At 37.3% G+C, this 18,133-nt stretch overlaps 1 protein-coding gene across 2 annotated transcripts in view; it reads left to right on the top strand.

The window, feature by feature from the left end:
* The window catches only part of SGPL1 (sphingosine-1-phosphate lyase 1), a 50,329-nt gene that overhangs the window by 10,422 nt on the left and 21,774 nt on the right, over positions 1-18,133 (top strand). For both annotated transcript variants that reach the window (XM_025049325.1, XM_006915543.2), the window contains exons 3-4: positions 9,871-10,036; positions 15,509-15,576. In XM_025049325.1, the coding sequence (XP_024905093.1) occupies positions 9,871-10,036; positions 15,509-15,576 (234 nt within the window). The remainder of the gene's footprint in view (positions 1-9,870; positions 10,037-15,508; positions 15,577-18,133) is intronic.

Raw genomic sequence — 18,133 nt, 5'->3', positions numbered from 1 at the left:
CTGATTGTGGTAAGCTCAGGGAAGTCAAAACTTCTCCTTTGTGGGAAGAATATGGGATTATTTCCGCTAGACTTTGCTTGTTATCAAGGAGTTATCATTTCTCTGTCTTCAGAGGTTAATGAACATCTTTTGTACTTTGAAGGGTAACTTCTATGCATATGCACAATAAGTAATTTAGCTACTTATTTTAAGAAATTCTAGGAATTCATAGCAACAAATTTTGCAACATTATATCTTCAAGTTTGCATAGTGCTTTTCTCCCACATGTTACCTACTTGTCTTGAGCTGAGAAAGTATTTACCAAGAAAACCCATTATTGCTCTCACCACTACATCCCTCAGCCTGTTTCTGTTTCTTGAACTTCGTTTTATGTATTTTAGTCTTCTAGTTTAAGCTCCCTGTTGTGCCTTTCTTGTTGTATTTTAGAAGAGAGGCACTCAGTGATGAGTTAAGAAAATCGACATCCATCTTCATTTAATGCTTTGTCCTAACCACAAATTAATAAGTAAATAAATTTAAATCATTAATTGACAGTATTTAGGGCTATCAGCTTTTATAAGCTCAGAAGCTTTGATTTTCCATGCGCGCCCTCCTAATGACTGGAGAATTGCATATCTGTTTCCTTTCTGAAGCCAAGATTGTATCACAGTGATGGTAAGGTAAGGTGCTTTACCTGAGTATTCCAGTGCCAACTCTAGAGCACTTAGACTTACACGTGCTTGTGGAATAGTACTGAACTTGTATGTCGGACTCAGGAGGCATGCCTGCAAGAGAACATGTAGATAGTAAAACTTTTTGAGATGAACTCAGATACTCGATCTCTTGACTTTTGGGGGAGGGATATGGTTTGCTCTTTACTTCCTAAAAAATGATGATTCAGTCCCTTCACACATTTCTGTGTCACAGTCACTGTTGGTTGGAAGTCTGTCTGGCTTTGTTGCTCAATTCTTACTTCAGTGACCCAAGGGTGTTTTCCCTTTGGGCTTGTGATCTGTTTTTGCCGATGAACTTTAATGCCTTTTGGGGCTCTAAAGACTGTAGCATTTTCTTACTTGTTTACTTTGTACTTTGAAGTTCTACAGAATGTGATATATGAAAGAGAATCAGATTCAATTAGCTTTGTTTTCTGTGTTTTTAGGGCAGAAATAGTAAGATTAAATAATTTAACTCTTTGGGTCTCTTCTATATTTTAGCTTCACTCCCTAACCCGAGTCTCAAGTCTTTAGATTATCATTTGATCTGCTGACTTTAAGGTAGTGAGTGAATTGGGTAAAACAGGTTTTTTTTCTTGCTTTAAAACTTGGATTTCTGGCTCTTCTAGAAAAGCCAAGAGTTGAATTGTGCAGTTGTGTTAGAAGTGAAGAAAGTGGAAGGAAGAGGAAAACAAATTCTTCTCTGCATCATCGCAGGGTGGAAGATTTGGTTTTCATTAGTATCTGGCCAAAGAATAAATATTTTAGCCAGGAACAGTGAGTTAATCTCCTTGATTGATGTGGTTGGGCCCTGACTTTAACACGTTGAGGAAAGCTTGGCGATGTCTTGGTAGCCCCCGTCCAAGATGGATAGCCATTAAGTTTGGTGATTGCGTTTCAATAATATATTTTTTCAACTGTTGGGTAATTATTATTATTATTATTATTTTCACAAAAGAAGGGGATGGGGAGAGAAGGTTATAATGTAGAGAAACAGTTCTTAACCAGGAATGCTGATCAGAATCATGTCGGGGAGGATTTTAAAATATATATTTCTGGGCTCCAATCTATGGAGCCCAGAAATATATATTTATACTTACTAAACTTCTCAGTGGGGTATTCTCAGAAAAGTTCCTTGGTTGATTTTGATGCACTGCTCTGGTTTAATGGAAATAGTATTGAACAAGAAGTTAGATTCTGATGGAGACTGTGTCTAGTTTGACCCCAGGGAAGGCACATTTTAATATAAGTCTTTGAGCCTCAATTTCTTCCTGATTGAAAAGAATTGGACTAGATGGTCTCTAAGGTTCCTTCGAACAGCAGCATTTTATGATTTTGAAGACAACTCTCTTAAAATACTTTTCAAACTAATTTCTTTCAGTCTTTCTTTTGGAAGCAGGTAATAGCGTGTGTAAGTCTTGCTGAGAAAAGAATGAGGTTTGCAGTTTGAGGGGCAGCATTGAATAGCAGTTCACACCCTGAAAGTACTTGATGTTTGTAGGACAATGTTCAGATAATCTGGCAATGATGTCTTAGTTGGGAGAATAGAGAAGCTGTGGCTCTTAATTTGGCTCCTGGAATAAACTAAATGACGTGACTATGAAAATTGTTTTGAATCTGTTTGTCTCTAATAGTTTGTGGCACTGAGAGTTTGGCTCTGGAAACTTGGGCTGTGGAAAATGTAATGAAAAAAAACAAACAAACAATACACTTTGAACCAAAAGGTTTGAATCCTGGCTTTGCCAGTTCTGAGCTGTGTGACCTTTGTGTCTTAGTGTCTGTATCTATGAAGGACAGAAAGTGGTCATGAACTGATTGATCTTTAACGTCCTTTGCAGCTGAGATGGCCTATGATGTGATCTATATTGTGAGCTCATCAGAAGGGTGCTGGTGTATGCAGAGTCTGGTGACATATAACAAACCATTCTCCTCTGTAGGCTCAAGGGGAGAGGTATCTGGGGGAGGCAGAGTCTTCCTAGGATCTTACGAAACAAACTGTAATAAGTCTATGCAGTATTGTAATTATTTCACTTTAGTTAAATATTTGTTGAATTCCTACCATGTTGAAAATGTTGTTCTAGGTTGTGTAGGAGATACAAAATTTATGTCCTCCCTCTTGTTAGGATTCTTATCAGCACTTGGTACCATGAGAAAGTTCAGATACTAAAACAATCGTTTTGTTTCTCTCCCTCACCAGGGTAGGGTGCTTTCTCTCTAGGACAAGTGAACTCAACTCAGTTGGCTAATGCAGTTTGGCCCTGATTGACTCTTGAGAAATAATCTGAATTGAGGCATATGGATATTTGGCATATTAGAAATGAGAGATTACATTGTGCTTTGATACAAACTTTTTTTGTAATTGTTTGCTGATTTTACATTGATTCTCCAGTCATATTTTTAGGCATTACTGTTGTGAATTCTTTTCTGTAGTGAGTGACTTATATTTGGAACTCAGATCTGTGTTGTGGCTAGCCATATGCATTAGGACAAGCAGGAAGTTTGAGAGGTACAAGTTGTTATTGGAGCCGAAGGAAACTAGTTTGTGTGGACTTTAGTTTTGACCATAGAACATTAGAAGACTTAATACTGTATAATCCTCAGCTGAGCAAAATTACTACCTTTTCTTTGGCATGGAATCTGTGTCTCTGTGGCAGTTCAGGGATTATTAGTAAAGTGGATCAGTGGCAGAGAATGTTTTTCTTTGATCTTTAGCCTGAATTTTTTAGTTTGAGAAGAGCGGGGAGGAGTAAATACCTTGAGAAGTCTTGTTGGTTTCTCTGCTTGGCTTTACAGATCCTTAGTACTCATATAGGCCATACTCTTCCAGTTATGTTTAGATACTTATAATGTTTTGAAGCCCTAAGAGATGTTTCCAGATGTCTTGGAATTCAACTATGAGTGTGAAGTCTTGGGTTTTAGTCCTGACTCTGCTCTTTACTACTCAGTTTGCCATAGAGCAAGACACTTAACCTTTCTTGACTTCAGTTTTCCCCACCCATAAAGCGAAACCGTTTATTCTTAACCTAAGAACCTCATGAGGTCATAAAGTACAAATAAAATAACATGAAAGATGTTTAAATTTTTTAAGTTGTATAAATATTGCTATATATCCTCTGCAAATAAATACTGTTTTTTAAGTGCTTTGCCCTTTGGCATGCATGTTTGTTATGGCTCCTTTATTAATTAGTTCTTTTCCCTCTGTAATCACATGATCATCTAATCCTTGAACTTTAAAGGGAAGAGAAAGTTTTAAGCGAGACAAACTGGTGAGCTCTCATCCCTGTAAAATAGTTCCATGCACTAGTGGGCACGCAGGAAATAATCGTCCCATGATGGGAACACTTGACAGCGGTAGGCTTGTAGCAGTGGCAGCATTGCAGGGCAGATATTTTCTTAGGATGGTGTGGCAAGCAGCTCTAGGGGCTGCCTGAGTTTAGATGCCACTGTTTTTGAATAAAACACACAGATGATTAACCTCTGTTAAACAATAGGGAAAGTTTTTTTTCTATCAGCTCCAGGGAAAGAAGTATCATCCTCTGTGGGTCTGGAAATGTCTGCCATATGGCTTTCTCTTTTAGTGATACTCATTTTTAGAATTTTTTTTTTCCTGGTATAAATTGGTAATTAAGAAATTTAATGGGGTTGGGGGGATATTATTGCCTAACTAGCACTTGGTCAATTGCAGTACTAATTCTCAAAGAGGTTTTTTTGGGGGGAAGGGTTGTGTGGATAATGCCACTATGGAAGTTTGCTTACAGAATCTTGTTCTCTTGGAGTGATTTAGGGACTGAAAGAGTTTAAAATCGTTGGCAGTAGCTGTGGGCTAGTACCTATAGGGAAAGTAACTTGTGACTGAAGAATTCTGAGTCTCCATGGGCTTAGTTACTGCCCACATAAAAATGTTGAGAGAATAAATGATAAGTATAAAAATCACTGAGATTGTGTAGAGTGGAAAATAACCTTAGTATTAACTCCCTTCACTGCATTACACAACCACATTCTAAATTTAAGGAAGCCAGCAGCAAACTCACTCTAAGGCACTAGTTTCAAACCAGGTCATGATCCGTTTAGATGGATGCAGAATCAATTTAGTGAGATCAAGCATTTGAAAAAAGAAGGAAGGAAGGAATAGAAATGCGAATGCATCGCAAGTGATAAGGTAAGGTGTTAGGTATTATTTTGGAAACTTTTGGTTTTATATTTTTTGATATGTGTACTAGATTGTGTTGTAAAATACATTTCTGTGGAACTGTTTTGGAAAAGTTTGAAACTCATGGATCTAACAAGTAACATGCCCCGAATTTACAGAATTTGAGGACTTCCACTATCATGTTACATTCATGAAAGTGTCTTGTTTCCTTAAAGTGTTTTGGGTGCTGAAAGCGTTCATTATGTTTGGGAATAGTAGAGTACTAAACTCCCATAAATTCTAGTAGCTGCCTTTTGTCTAATAATGATTAGGATTATTGAGTACTATTTTGATGTCTTTTAGGCATCAGCTAACACCTAAGTCATTAAATTGGAAATAGAATGAATAAGAAGAGAAAGTCTGATCATTTAGTAATCATTATTTGGTAATAGCTTCTTAAAGTAGGTAAAATTTTGATTCTTCATAATACTAAGGTTTATCTTGTTTTTTCCTTTAATAATATACTTTCAAAAGACTTATGGTATTCTTTACTATCATTTGACATACATTCTTTGGGCAAAGTGTTATGTTTTTTCTAGAGGAGTACATTTTCAATTTTATAACAGTGTGAAGGAAGGAATTATTTACTTGTGGGAGTTTTACCAAAACTACTGTCTGTTAAACGAGGGTTGGAGATACCTACAGACATATACACAGACACACTTTATTTACTTTGTGACTGTTATTTTGTGTCCCTTCTAGATAAAGGATTGTAGGCACAAATTGGTGAAATAATTTGCCAGGAGTTACACAATAAGCTAGTGGCCTTCATTTATAGTTCTTGTATTTCCAGAAACACAATATGTAGATTAGGTTGAAATAAACAGAAGCTTAAGTAATTATAGATATATATACAGGTGTAATTATAAATATATATACAGGCATATATAGACAGATGTTTTACTGTAAGCAAAAATGCATGGTGGGAAATAGTAATTATAATAAGTTCTTGTCCCATCTTTATTTGGGTGTTTATCAGTAGTCATGACCTAGCTATACAATTTTAGTTGTTATGAACCGTACCATATGTTTAAGGTAGATTCTGCCAAGAACATAAATTGTGAAAAGAAAACCCTTGGGCTGACACTGAAATATAATGCGTTAGGTAATTCTCTGCCTATGAGAATAAAGAATTGGAAGAGTCAAACAGGAGGCTTCGATTCCTAATCTTCACTCTAACACAAGCCTGCCTGTAGAAGCTTAGGCACATAGTTTCATTTTGGGATCTCTGTTTGTAAAGTGAAAATGTGGGCTTGATCTCTGAAGTTCCCTTTAGTATTTATATTGTATGCTTCCCAAGGGCTGGAGTATTGCATCAGGACCCAGCCTGGGGTTTGTGCTGTTTGCAAGGTCCCAAGGAACTGCTTCATTCTTTTTTCCAAGGAGATAGCATACATTACCCCACAGATCCCTATAACGCAATGAGCTGTCAGTGTTGTAAGCTGCTTTTTCATCAGGGACTGAGCCTAGGCTGGACCTTGGTATGAGGCCAGGAGATATAATTTCTGTGAGTAATTAGTTGCCTATTCAAAAAGCTTGGTAGGACCCATCCAAATACAGTAACATTTTGTCTTTGGAGTAAGAGAATATAAAATATATTTCCTCTTAGGGAGGTATACTCAAGGACTTTGAATTCAAGGACTCCCATTATCTTCTTGTATCACTTATCAAAAAGATATATTCTTGCTGAATATACTTTTATAAATGTTAGCAAGGAATGCCTTCATATCTGAATAGGCTTTAAAAAAAATAAATTAATTTTCATTTGCTGATTCTTTGCTCCCTCCCTAATACTAGTTATATTACTTTATTTTTCAGAGATGTGAAGAGTTGATAATATCTATAGTCATCTTTTGACATTGGTAATAACCTCTATTTTCTGGGTAAATTAGGAAATAGTATCACCAGAGAAAAAGCTTGATCTGAGTTATTGTTCTTCCATCATCCCATTCATATATACTGTTTAACCATTTGGTTTGATCACAGCTTTAACAGTAGAAGATTCTTTATAATGATGGCAATCATGACATTTGTTCGATGGTGATAGACTCCTCTGGTCTTTTCTCAGGTCTTGACCAGCCCTGCCATTGCCATTGCCATTGCCATTGCCATTGCCATTGCCACTGCCTCTGGTGTGCAGGATTGAGATTGTTGATAGCAATAGTGGGCTCTGGGGAATGGCCATCAAGAGCTAGGAGAGGGTTGTAGATAAGTTGTGTTTCTATGGATAGCCCCCTAGGGAACCCAGTACTTGCCTAATGTTAATTATACCGCAGCCTAATTGCTAAGGGTATACATGTTTTCAACAAACATTTGTTGAACACCTGTACTCCTCCTAAGCTTTCATGCTCCTGCTAGAATGTTGTGTGTAGATATCCAACAGGAACTCAAACCAATATTATAATCTTTTTCTCAAATCTCTCCTTCCTTCTTCCGCTTCCCTTCCTGTTCTGGTCTATCATGGTTAACTGTGATACACTTACTTGGTCTCTCAACCTTGAACTTGAAAATTTGGAATTATTTGTACTCTTCCCACTCTATACTTCCAATATCTAATTAGTTATCAAACCCTGTTTGTTCCACCTCCAAAAATGTTTTTCAGACAGATACTGCTTTTTGTCCCTAATGTCATAGTGTTTAAGGTCAACCCAATTTAATTTTTCCCTGGACTTTTTCAACAGTCATCTTAACAGAATTTTTTTCCCTAATTTCTGCCCTGCTTCTCATCTTTCACCAAGTTATGTTAAAAAAAAAGTTACTCTCCTGATAATAACTCATGACTTTTTTGTTGTTGTTTTGTAATTTGCTTTTTTTTTTTTTTACCGAACATTATATTCTGGAAATTTTCCCATGTAGTTTATTTAGATCTATCTTTTTAATGCTGCCCAGTATGGGTATATAAAATGTGTGTATCATAGTTTATTTAACCATTCCTCTATGTATGGACATTTATATTTTTTCTTTTGTTGTAATAACTGAAGTGAGTATCCTTGACCATGTCTCTGTACACACGTGCAAGTCTGTAGGTGAGAAAAAGTGGAATTTCTGGGTTAAAATAAATATACATTTAAAATGTTGCAGACACTGACAAATCACTTAACAAAAAGTACCTATCGATTTATACTCCCATGCTTTTTATTCTCAAGACCATTTATTTTTATTTTTATTTTTCAATTAGAATTGACATTCAATATTATTTTGTATTAGTTTCAGGTGTACAGCATAGTGGTTAGACATTTATATAATTTACAAAGTGATCCCCCTGATCAGTTGAGTACCCACCTGGCACCATAAAAATCATTTTCAGTTTGGACTTAGAGTACTTCTCCCAGCCTCAGTGCTCTGATTGATGTATTTACTCATTTACTTGGTCATTGTCAACCACTTAGTTTTTATTCAGTACAAATTGTGTGCCAGGACTTTCCTGTATATTGGGCATTTAGTGCTGGATAAGACAGGTATGGTCCCAGCCCTCATCCAGCTTAGCCTCTTACCACACAGAGCCTTTTGCCCTTCTCAGACTTTTTTAATGCATTGGCAGCTGCTATTCTCTTTCTTGGTATGGCTTTTTTTCCTTTGACTTTTCTGCCTAGAGAATTTTCTTTGATCATTCTTTTACCCTTTTAACCAGCTTAGATTTTATTCTGTCATATCTTTCTCATCTCCTCTTAGGTAGACTTAGATAGGCCTTCCTTAGTGATCTGTCTTAATACTTCATTTACATCCTTTTATAGTGTGCATGCTGAAGAGTTTTAATGATTTGTTTATATATGTTTGTGCCTGTGTATGCATGTATGCATGTGTGTGTATGTGCATACACATGTACACTCATAGACCTCTCCCATTAGATTAAAGCTCAGTGAGGGCAAGAACTGATGGTCTTTACCTTAATGCTCCTCCAGCTTAATGCCTGAAACACTGGAGATGCTTAATAAATGTTGAGTAAGTGAATGAATAACAAACTGTCAGATGAACTTTTTTTGTACAGGGCACTATGGGGGTTTATAAATATGTCTAAGATCTGTCTTTAAGGACTAACCATGTAAGCAGGGAGATAAGAAACAGATGAGTAGACTGCAAGGCACATCGTGATAAGCTTTGTGTAGAGGCACAAATGAGTATTTGAGGAGAATTTAATAGAGATGAATCTCATGAGTGAGGTATTCTAGTAAATTTTCAGATGAGAGGATTTTTTCTTACTTGTGCCAGGTATTGTCCCTGGCTTGACAAGTGTTTTTTAGTCAAATAAGGCCTTAGAGCAGAAATTGGCAGACTATGGCCTATGGGCCAGATTGGGCCTGCTGCTGGTTTTCGAACAGCCCATGAACTAAGAATGATATTTTACATTTTAAAAATTGTTTTTATAAAAAGAATATTTTGTGATATGTGAAATTATATGAAATTCAAATTTTAACATCTATAATTAAATTTTGTTGGAACACAGCCACGTTCATCTGTTTACCCACAGCCCATGACTGCGTTTGTGCTATGACAGCAGTTGAGTAGTTGGAACACAGACTGTTTGGCCTGCAATGCCTAAAGTATTTACTCTCCGGCATTTTACAGAAACAGTCTTCTGACCCCTGGAGTAGAGGATGGGAACGATTCAAATAAAGTCGAGAAGAGAAAGACATTGAGAGGCTTGATTGGAGTTAGGAGAGTGGGACAGTGACTGCTACACTCATATAGAAGCTTTAGAGCTGAAAGGATGATCTAGCTAAGCTTTTTATTTCACAAAATAAGCAGAATATCAAAATCTTGTCAAAGTCTACATGACTTGTAAGGGGCAGTGTACACTGGAGAGACTGAAACAGAAGCTTTTAGGACTTTAGAGGATGATAAGATTATTGCCAGGGTAGGGCCAGATCATGAATGGCCTTGCCCTTGAAAAATGAGATTTGAAGAACAAACTAAGAATAATCTTCCTTTCTCTCTCTGAATGTAATATTTCTTTTTTCTCCCCCCCCCCCCCCCCCCTTATATTTCTAGAAGGCCTTTGAGCCCTACTTCGAGATTCTGGAAGTATATTTCACAAAGGCCAAGAATTATGTAAATGGGCATTGCACTAAGTATGAGCCCTGGCAGCTAATTGCATGGAGTGTCGTGTGGACCCTGCTAATAGTCTGGATATATGAGTTTGTCTTCCAGCCAGAGAGTAAGTATACTATCCTCTCTATAAAGGTATAATGGAGGTTTACTAGCTTTGGAACTCATGACTGATGGATTAGAATAATTTTCTTGCCTTTTTGTTTGGTTCTGATTTTTTTAAACTGTTTAAATGGGAAGTGGGACATTGTCTTCTGACTGGTAAAGTTATAATAGGACTCTTGTGTAACTGTTACTGCTTAGGCTGATTATTCTGCATTTGTAGCTTACATAAAAACTCCTGAGAAATTAGTCATTGTAAGGATCCATAGATATCTCAGAGTTTGGCTTAAACTTTTTTCAGTTTTAGTTTCTTGCCTAGAACGTAATTGTGTCACCACCTGGAACTCCCCAAGCAGGACTTTATTGTTTCATTTGAGGACATCCTTTGAAGACTATGTAAAATTGGAACAAAACTCATGCAGTGATCACTTAAATGTCTGCCATGTACCAGACACTGTGCTAAGCTCTGGAGTTATCTACACAAGTGATAGAGAGTCCCTGTCTTCTTGGAGGTGAACTTCTGATGTCACGGGACAATGCACTTTGAGCTTCCTGGGAAGTACCTCAGAGGGCCAGATTGACAGGAAGAGAAGGCCACTTCTCAGTGTGCAGAAGATGAGAAGTCTATTAGCGATCAGTTTGTAAATCCTCTACCCTTCCTAAGGTCCCGCTCCGCCCACCAAAAAGACACGGTTGCATGTTTCCTCCTTGTGAATTATTTCTCCCCCACAGGCTGCGCTTGGTAAGTAAATGGTAGGAGTGCTGGTGGCTGTTCTGTAACACTGCTCTGTACTCCTTGCCCACCCTTACTAGGGATATCCAAGTTAACATTCTTGGGATAAGAAACCAATAACATTGGAGAGATGTGCTTGTCATTTCTCGTTTGTTTAAAATTTTCATAGCTGTTTGTTTCCCTGATAACATCTGCTTGAAGGGGCTCTTTAACTGTCTGTTTTCTGCTTTTCTTCTTCTCCTAGGAAAGTCAACTTAGAAGTTAGACTCTATTTTATCTCTACCATGCAGATAGCCTTTGAACCATTCTAGGAACATTGCATAGTAAACATTGCACTTAAAATGGAAATAAGACATGAGTGCCCTATCTAAATTTTAGTTCATTACAGCTTTAAAAACCCTGTCCTCAAGTTTCTGCTCCTAGTCCTTGCAAGATTTTCTCATAAACTGACAAATTAGACTGACTGACGCTTCTGCTGCATCTGCCCTGTGGTTTCAAAATGGATGCAACCATTGTCTTTCTCTTCATGCTTGTTCCTTTCTTGGATAGCATTTGATTCAGTGGTGCCACCATCCTGTCCTTCCAGGTGAAGCGACTTATTCCAGAGGACTCTAAGGAGTATCAGTAAATGTTCTTTTTTATGTCCTTTTTTTATCGTGATATGTATAAGATAAAATTTACCATTTTACCCATCTTTAAGTGTACAGTTTAGTGACCTTAAGTACATTAACATTGTTGTGCAGCTGTCACTGCCATCCAGAACTTTTCATCATCCTAAACTGAGACTCTGTACCTATTAAACAATAAAAACCATTTCTCCCTCTCCCCAGCTCCTGACACCCACCATTCTAGGTACTTTTCCTCTTAGAGTGGTGCATTTGTAAAACCGTATTAAGGTTAGAGATCTTGAAATTTATATTTCTTTGCTATGATTAGTATTAGCTTTAGGTATTTACCTCTATTTCTGTTCTGCGGCCCATGGTGCCCATGTGCATTTTGCTTAACTGGTAGAAGAGAAGAAGCACAGCCATCTTTGGTCCTGGTACTTAGCGCCTTTAGTGTTCAAAAAAGAATATGGTTGCCTCTGAGTATTCCATGAGGAAAATTAATAGTAGTATGTAAATGGTGTGTGCCATCTAAACTTTGTGACCTGAACTCCAAACCATTTCAGTTTTATTTTTAATAACATTTTTTCTTATTACAAAAGTAGTATATGTTTATTGTAGAAAATTGACATATGGGTAAGCCATAAGAACAAAATTAAAATCTTGCTACCTAGAGATAACCACTATTTACATGTCTATATTCCTTTTTATATCTGAATCAAGTTGAACCAAAGTATAGTTTTTGTAGGTCAAAAATTGTTGAATATTGCCCATTTTATATAGTTTAACACATACACACACACAGCACACTCCTTTTGTAACTTGCAACTTGAATTTTAGACTCAGATAAAAATGTCTTCCCTCCAGACATCGGAGATCATTTTGATAAAAGTTCAGTTTTTTTAGCACCTTGCTCATGTAGAAGTATTCTATACATCACTAAATAGTTGAGTTATTTTTAGTATATTGCCCTAGAGAAGTCTAAAGTCTGGACTAGTGATAAATTTTGCTGATCTTGAAACTCTGAATACCCTTCTGAAGGGGAAAGGGTGATTTTGGAACACAGAATGGATGCCAGGGGATGTAAGAAGGGGAAGAAGCAGGAGGAGGATGGGCGTGGGAGGATGGGCAGGAGTTAGCATAGCAGCTCCCTAAGGTGTTCTCTGTTCCCGAATTCTGCTCTGTGATTATCAGCTCAAATTCCTACAGCTTGTGTTGATTTTAACTGGGATTGTCTGTAGTTCATCAACAGAAATCAGTTATGTGATAGGAGCGGGTCGTAAACTCTCTCTGTTTTTAGTTGCCTTACCTAGTCATGGGTAGTGTGAGGATCAGGTGGCATAATGTGTATGAGAAATTTGTAAACTGTAAAGAGCCATACATGATTGTTCTTACACTGGTATTATTTTATTACCTTAAAACATTCTAATTACTTTTCTTTCTATGCCTCTGGGGACTTTTGAGGTAATATTTTTAGGTCATAACCACATTATCTTTTCATCTTTAGTTTCTCAATCTCTGATCCTATATTCTTTTTTTTCTCAATTACAGTTGACATTCAGTTTTATTTTATGTTAGATTCAGGTGTATAGCATAGTGGTTAGACATTTATGTACTTTATGAAGTAATCCCCCAATTAGTCTAGTAACCGCCTGACACTTCACATAGTTATTACAATATTATTGAGTATACTTCCTGTGCTGTACTTTACATCCTGATGACTATTTTGTAACTACAAATTTGTACTTCTTAATCTCTTCACATTTTTCACCGAGCCCCTCCTTCATTCCCCTCCCATCTGGTAACCATTAGATTGTTCTTTGAACCTATGAGTCTGTATTCTGTTCTTTTTACTCTGTATCATTTATCCCACCACTTTCACCAAATTAGTCTATTCTTTCCTCCTCCACCCTGGTCACATTACTGAACTTTTGGACACCTGCCTCAGTCTGCTGGTTTTTAGTCCTCTTTTTACCTCATGAATTAATTATTTCATCTATTAAATAAGAAAGTGGTTCTGAGTCTTATAAAAGCTTTAACATTGTTAGAAATGAGGTTGACCCTTGAACAATGTGAGGGTTAGGGCACTGACCACCTGCACAGTTAAAAATCCCTGTATAACTTTTGAACCCGCAAAAAACTTAACGACAGTACCTCAGTATCCATGGGGGACTGGTTCCAGGATCCCCTGTGGGTACTAAAATGTGTGGAAGCTCAAGTTCTTTAATGTGAAATAGCACAGAGCAGTGTGTGCAGCTGGTCCTCCTTGCCCGCAGACTCCCAACCGCGGACTGCAAACACTGGTTTTGACCTGTGGTTGGTTGAACCCGTGGATATGAAAACCTGGAATGTGGGGGACTGTAGATTTATTGAAAAAAATCCACGTGTTGTCACTAGACCTGCGCAGTTCAAACTCATGTTGTTCAAGGGTGTGCTATAGTCAAATAACAAGCAGCTTAAATATTCAATACTAAATTATACTTACTTGATGGATTATATGGCAACATTTAAAAATATGTTTAGGAAAAATTTTTAATGTAGAACGTGCTCTAAGTGAGAAGAGTATACAATATTGTACGTACAGCAAAATATCAGCTATGTATTACAATGTGTAGAACATAAGACTGAAAGGAAATAGTCCACAATTTAAACAGAAAGGTAACTGCAAATAAGTGGTTTCAGTCCCTTTGTCATCTTACTCAGTCTGTGTCTTAGTTACCTGGTTTTGTCCCAGACATTTATAGAGTGTTGACTACAGTGCTAGGCACTATAGGGTGAGCTAGAAAGACGGGTACAACCTAAGCAAAAACTAGTAACGATGAAAGGCATCCATATAATGAATACCAAAAGAAGGCACACATATATGTTCTATGGTTGTTGAGAGAACACTTTTTCTGGCCAGAGAAATTGGAATGCCCAGATCTCCTAGGAATGTAGTAACAGTTCATATTCAGTCCATGTCATGCATGAAAGCTAGGTCTTACACACATTTTGGATAACTGAAAATTCCTATTGTGAATTCGAAGCAGTGTAGACTCTTGGGAGTCTACTAAAAAAACAAAGACTTCATTTAAATCCCTGCTCCATCACTGATTTAATCTGTGGCCTTGAGCAAGTTATTAATGCTTTGATTCTTTGTTGCCTTTGGATAGTATATATAGTACCTTCTATGTCAGCCTCAAAATCAGAGTCAGTTGAGATATATTGAATGTGAATTCATTAAAGGTATAACAGTCTTTCAGTGCCATATATTTATAATTATTGTAATGACAGGGTCAGAATTCCATATTTGTCCTATATTCTGACAAACAGAATGGAATCTGATTGGTGTTCATGATGTTGAAGGCCTTTTTAGGTCCAGAAAGTTTTAGGATATGTGGAGCCTAGATTCTGGAAAAAAAAGTATGGTTGGTCATTTGTTTTGGGGGAGGGAAGAGAAATGTTTGGCATCTGGAAACCCTGGGATGGTACAGAACTCTGGACTACATATGTCATTCCACCCAACAGTTCTTTTTCTGGACATTTATCCTGTAGGTATTCTCTTATATATGTGATATGGTGTGTGTTACAGGTTATATATTTCAGCATGGTTTGTAATAGCAAATATTAGAAAAGTGTCTATCAGGAAGGGGCAGATTAAATAAATTATGAGATATCTATATAGTGAAATACTCTACAGCTACAAAATGAATGAGGAAGCACTGATCTTTAGGAGAATATTCCTAAGTAGAAAAGCAAGGTCTAGTACAGTGCTAGAGTATGCTACTTTTTGTGTAAAAAGATAGACATATAAGAACACCTATTCTTGTTTGTATATGTATAAAGAAATTCTAGAAAGTTGTTCTAGAAACTAATAGTGGTGTTTACCTGGGAGTACAATGAAAGTCTGGGGGTAGATGAGAGAGAAACTTGTAACTCTGTGTGTGTATTTATATTTCTTTTACTTTTTGAACCATGTAAATACAGTACTTATTAAAAAATGAAATTTAAAAGATTTTTTTAAAGGAAGGAAACACTACTTTTGTGATCTGAAAGCAGGTGAGATTGCGGAGGACATATTTGAATAGTTCATACGTTGTGACTGGCTTGTCACATCTATGGAAATTTATTTGGATAATAGAGCCATTTGTTTCTTTTTTAGGTTTATGGTCAAGGTTTAAAAAGAAATGCTTTAAGCTCATCAGGAAGATGCCTATTATTGGTCGAAAGGTAAATGGAACCTGTGTACATCTTCCTCCTCTACCCCACCCCCATGGTAATACCTCTTTCTAGTTACTGAACCTAGTGTTCTCGGTGGGGGCATGATTTTGTTCCCCACCTTCAAGGAACATTTGACAATGTTTGGAGACTTTTGGTTATCACAACCTGAGGGGAGTGCTGTTGGCATCTAGTGGATAGTGGCCAAGATACTGCTAAACATCCTACAATACACAAGAAACCCCCCACAACAGAGAGTTATGTGGCTCAACACGTCAGAAGCTCCAAGACCGAGAAACCTGACTAACCCTTTCTCCAACATATGTGACCAAAAGAGAAAGGAGATGTCTGTTAAGGAAGAATTTGAAATTAGAAAACCTGACAAGTCACATGATGCTTTGGAGCACTATTTGGCTGGGCTGAATTTAGTTATTTATCCAAGGATTGGGTGCTTACATGGTTTGAATCAGGGTTGGCAAACTTTTTCTGTAAAGTGCTAGATAAGAAGCATTTTAGGCCTCGCAGGCCATGCCGTGTCTCTCACAACTCTTCACCTCTGCCCTTACAGAGGGGACGCAGAGATGGCACTATAGTAAAAGAATGAGCCTGGCTGTTTGCAATGAAACTTTCTTTATAAAAATAGATGTAGTCCAAATTTGGGCTGTAGTTTGCCGATCTCAGATTTAGAAACTTAGATAGAAGGGCTATTTTCTTGCTTTTTGTATCTATCCATAGTCTAGTGTGTTCCCTTCCTGTATCCTCTCTACCCTCACCCATGCTGAGGATAAGACAGTCACCTCTGTACCCTTCCCACAGGTTCTTTATCACAGATGAAGATAAACAGGGCAGGCCTAAGGGAGTTCTAAGGGAGGCAAATGAGTCCTTAATATCTTTATCTTCCCCAATACCCTTTTCTGCCTCTCAACTTTCCTCAAGTTTTCCTTTACTTTTGGTTTTCAATTCCCTTTCTCCTTTCCTGGCCAAACCAGAAAAGATGTCAGTTACCTTTAGCTTTTGACTGAAATCCGTTCACACCACTGTGCTAACTCTTCCAAACTACGTATTTTCAGGTTCATTTCCTGTGTGGAAGTAGAAGTAGTAACTGGAGTAGAGAAGGGGCATGAAAGTAGATAGATAGGCTCTTATTTGACCCTAAATTATATTAAGTTCTAAGATTAAGTCCTTATTGAGTAAGGGGTAAAGGAAGAAGGAAGATGTAAAGGATTGACTGGATCACAAAGGATAATAGCATATCTTTTTATCAGGCCCTGTATTTTTTTGGCCTGTATTCTTTACACTTTGCTCCTTCAATTTCAGATTTCGAGACAGTGATAGAGTTTCAGAACCCATTCTGTTATCTTATTATAAAATAACAGAATGGAAGGGACTTAGAAATTGCATAATCACCTTTCATTTTTTTAGAAACAGACTTTGAGGCTCAGAGACAGAAAGTTATTTATTTTCGAGTGATCACATGTATAACCCTCTCTCGTTCATTCACTTAAATTTCCTTTTTCAGCACTGGTTTATTGAGTACCTGCTCAGTGACAGGTGTTATTCTGGATGCTAGTGATATAGTGGTGAACAAGACCAAGTCCTTCCTCTGTAGAACTTATATTTTCGTAGGAAAGATAAATAATTAAACAAGTACATAAGAATTTCACTTTGAAATACATGCTGCAAAGAAATTAAAGTGTGATAGAGATCCTGAGGCAAGAATTTGAGGTGGAAAGTACTTGCTCTGCTTTCTAAGACACCTCTTATTATCATTTTTTTTTTATCTGTTTTATTTTATTACGACAGCATAGTCTGCATGCAAACTCAGCTTTTATAGCTCGTTCCTGTTGCATGGTCACCCTTTATACAGCATAATTCTTTATTTACAACTTAAAAAATATCTTCATGTTCATCACATGTCCCGGCATTGCCCAAGACTGTGGACTCTCCTACCTGCCAGCGCCTGCCTAGTAGACTATTGTAGACATTTTTTAAAGAAGTGGATTTCCCTATGATTTCATTGAGGGCCATATCTAAGAAGATCCTCTTGTATAATCATTTACAGCTATAGATGAGAAAAATCTAAATGTTTGGAGTGAGATCTTACACACACAAATTGTGACATAGAGCCACTCTTCCCCAGACGTGCCAGTAAAGCATCTCTTACCACAGATAGCAGCACCTGCCATTCTACCATCCTTATTCTTTTCTCCCCACCCCCAATACTTTTTATTGCCTGACTTATTTTCTGCCGCTGCTGCTGAAAATAAGCTTCATGAGAACAGGAATTTTTTTTTCCACTGTATACTGCCTCAGTTTGTTTTGTTCACCGTGTATTTCTGGTCCACAGTAGTAGTTAACAAATATTTATTGAGTGAATGACTGAAAGAAAATGTCTCAGAAGTTGTTGCTGTGAGGATGGAAAAGAAATAACCACAGTTATTTTTATGTGATTAATTATGTAGCAGAAAGGACCATAGTCCTCCTAGAACTTAAGAGTCAAACAGTAGAAGCTGTCAGTAACCTGAGGAGATAGAATGCAGTCTTCCTGGCACTTCCCAGGATGTCTTGA

Source organism: Pteropus alecto, unplaced genomic scaffold, assembly GCF_000325575.1.
Source record: "Pteropus alecto unplaced genomic scaffold, ASM32557v1 scaffold155, whole genome shotgun sequence".
Lineage (NCBI taxonomy): Eukaryota > Metazoa > Chordata > Mammalia > Chiroptera > Pteropodidae > Pteropus > Pteropus alecto.
The sequence above is the reverse complement of the archived record's forward strand: the minus strand, read 5'-3'. Positions and strand labels throughout refer to the sequence as shown.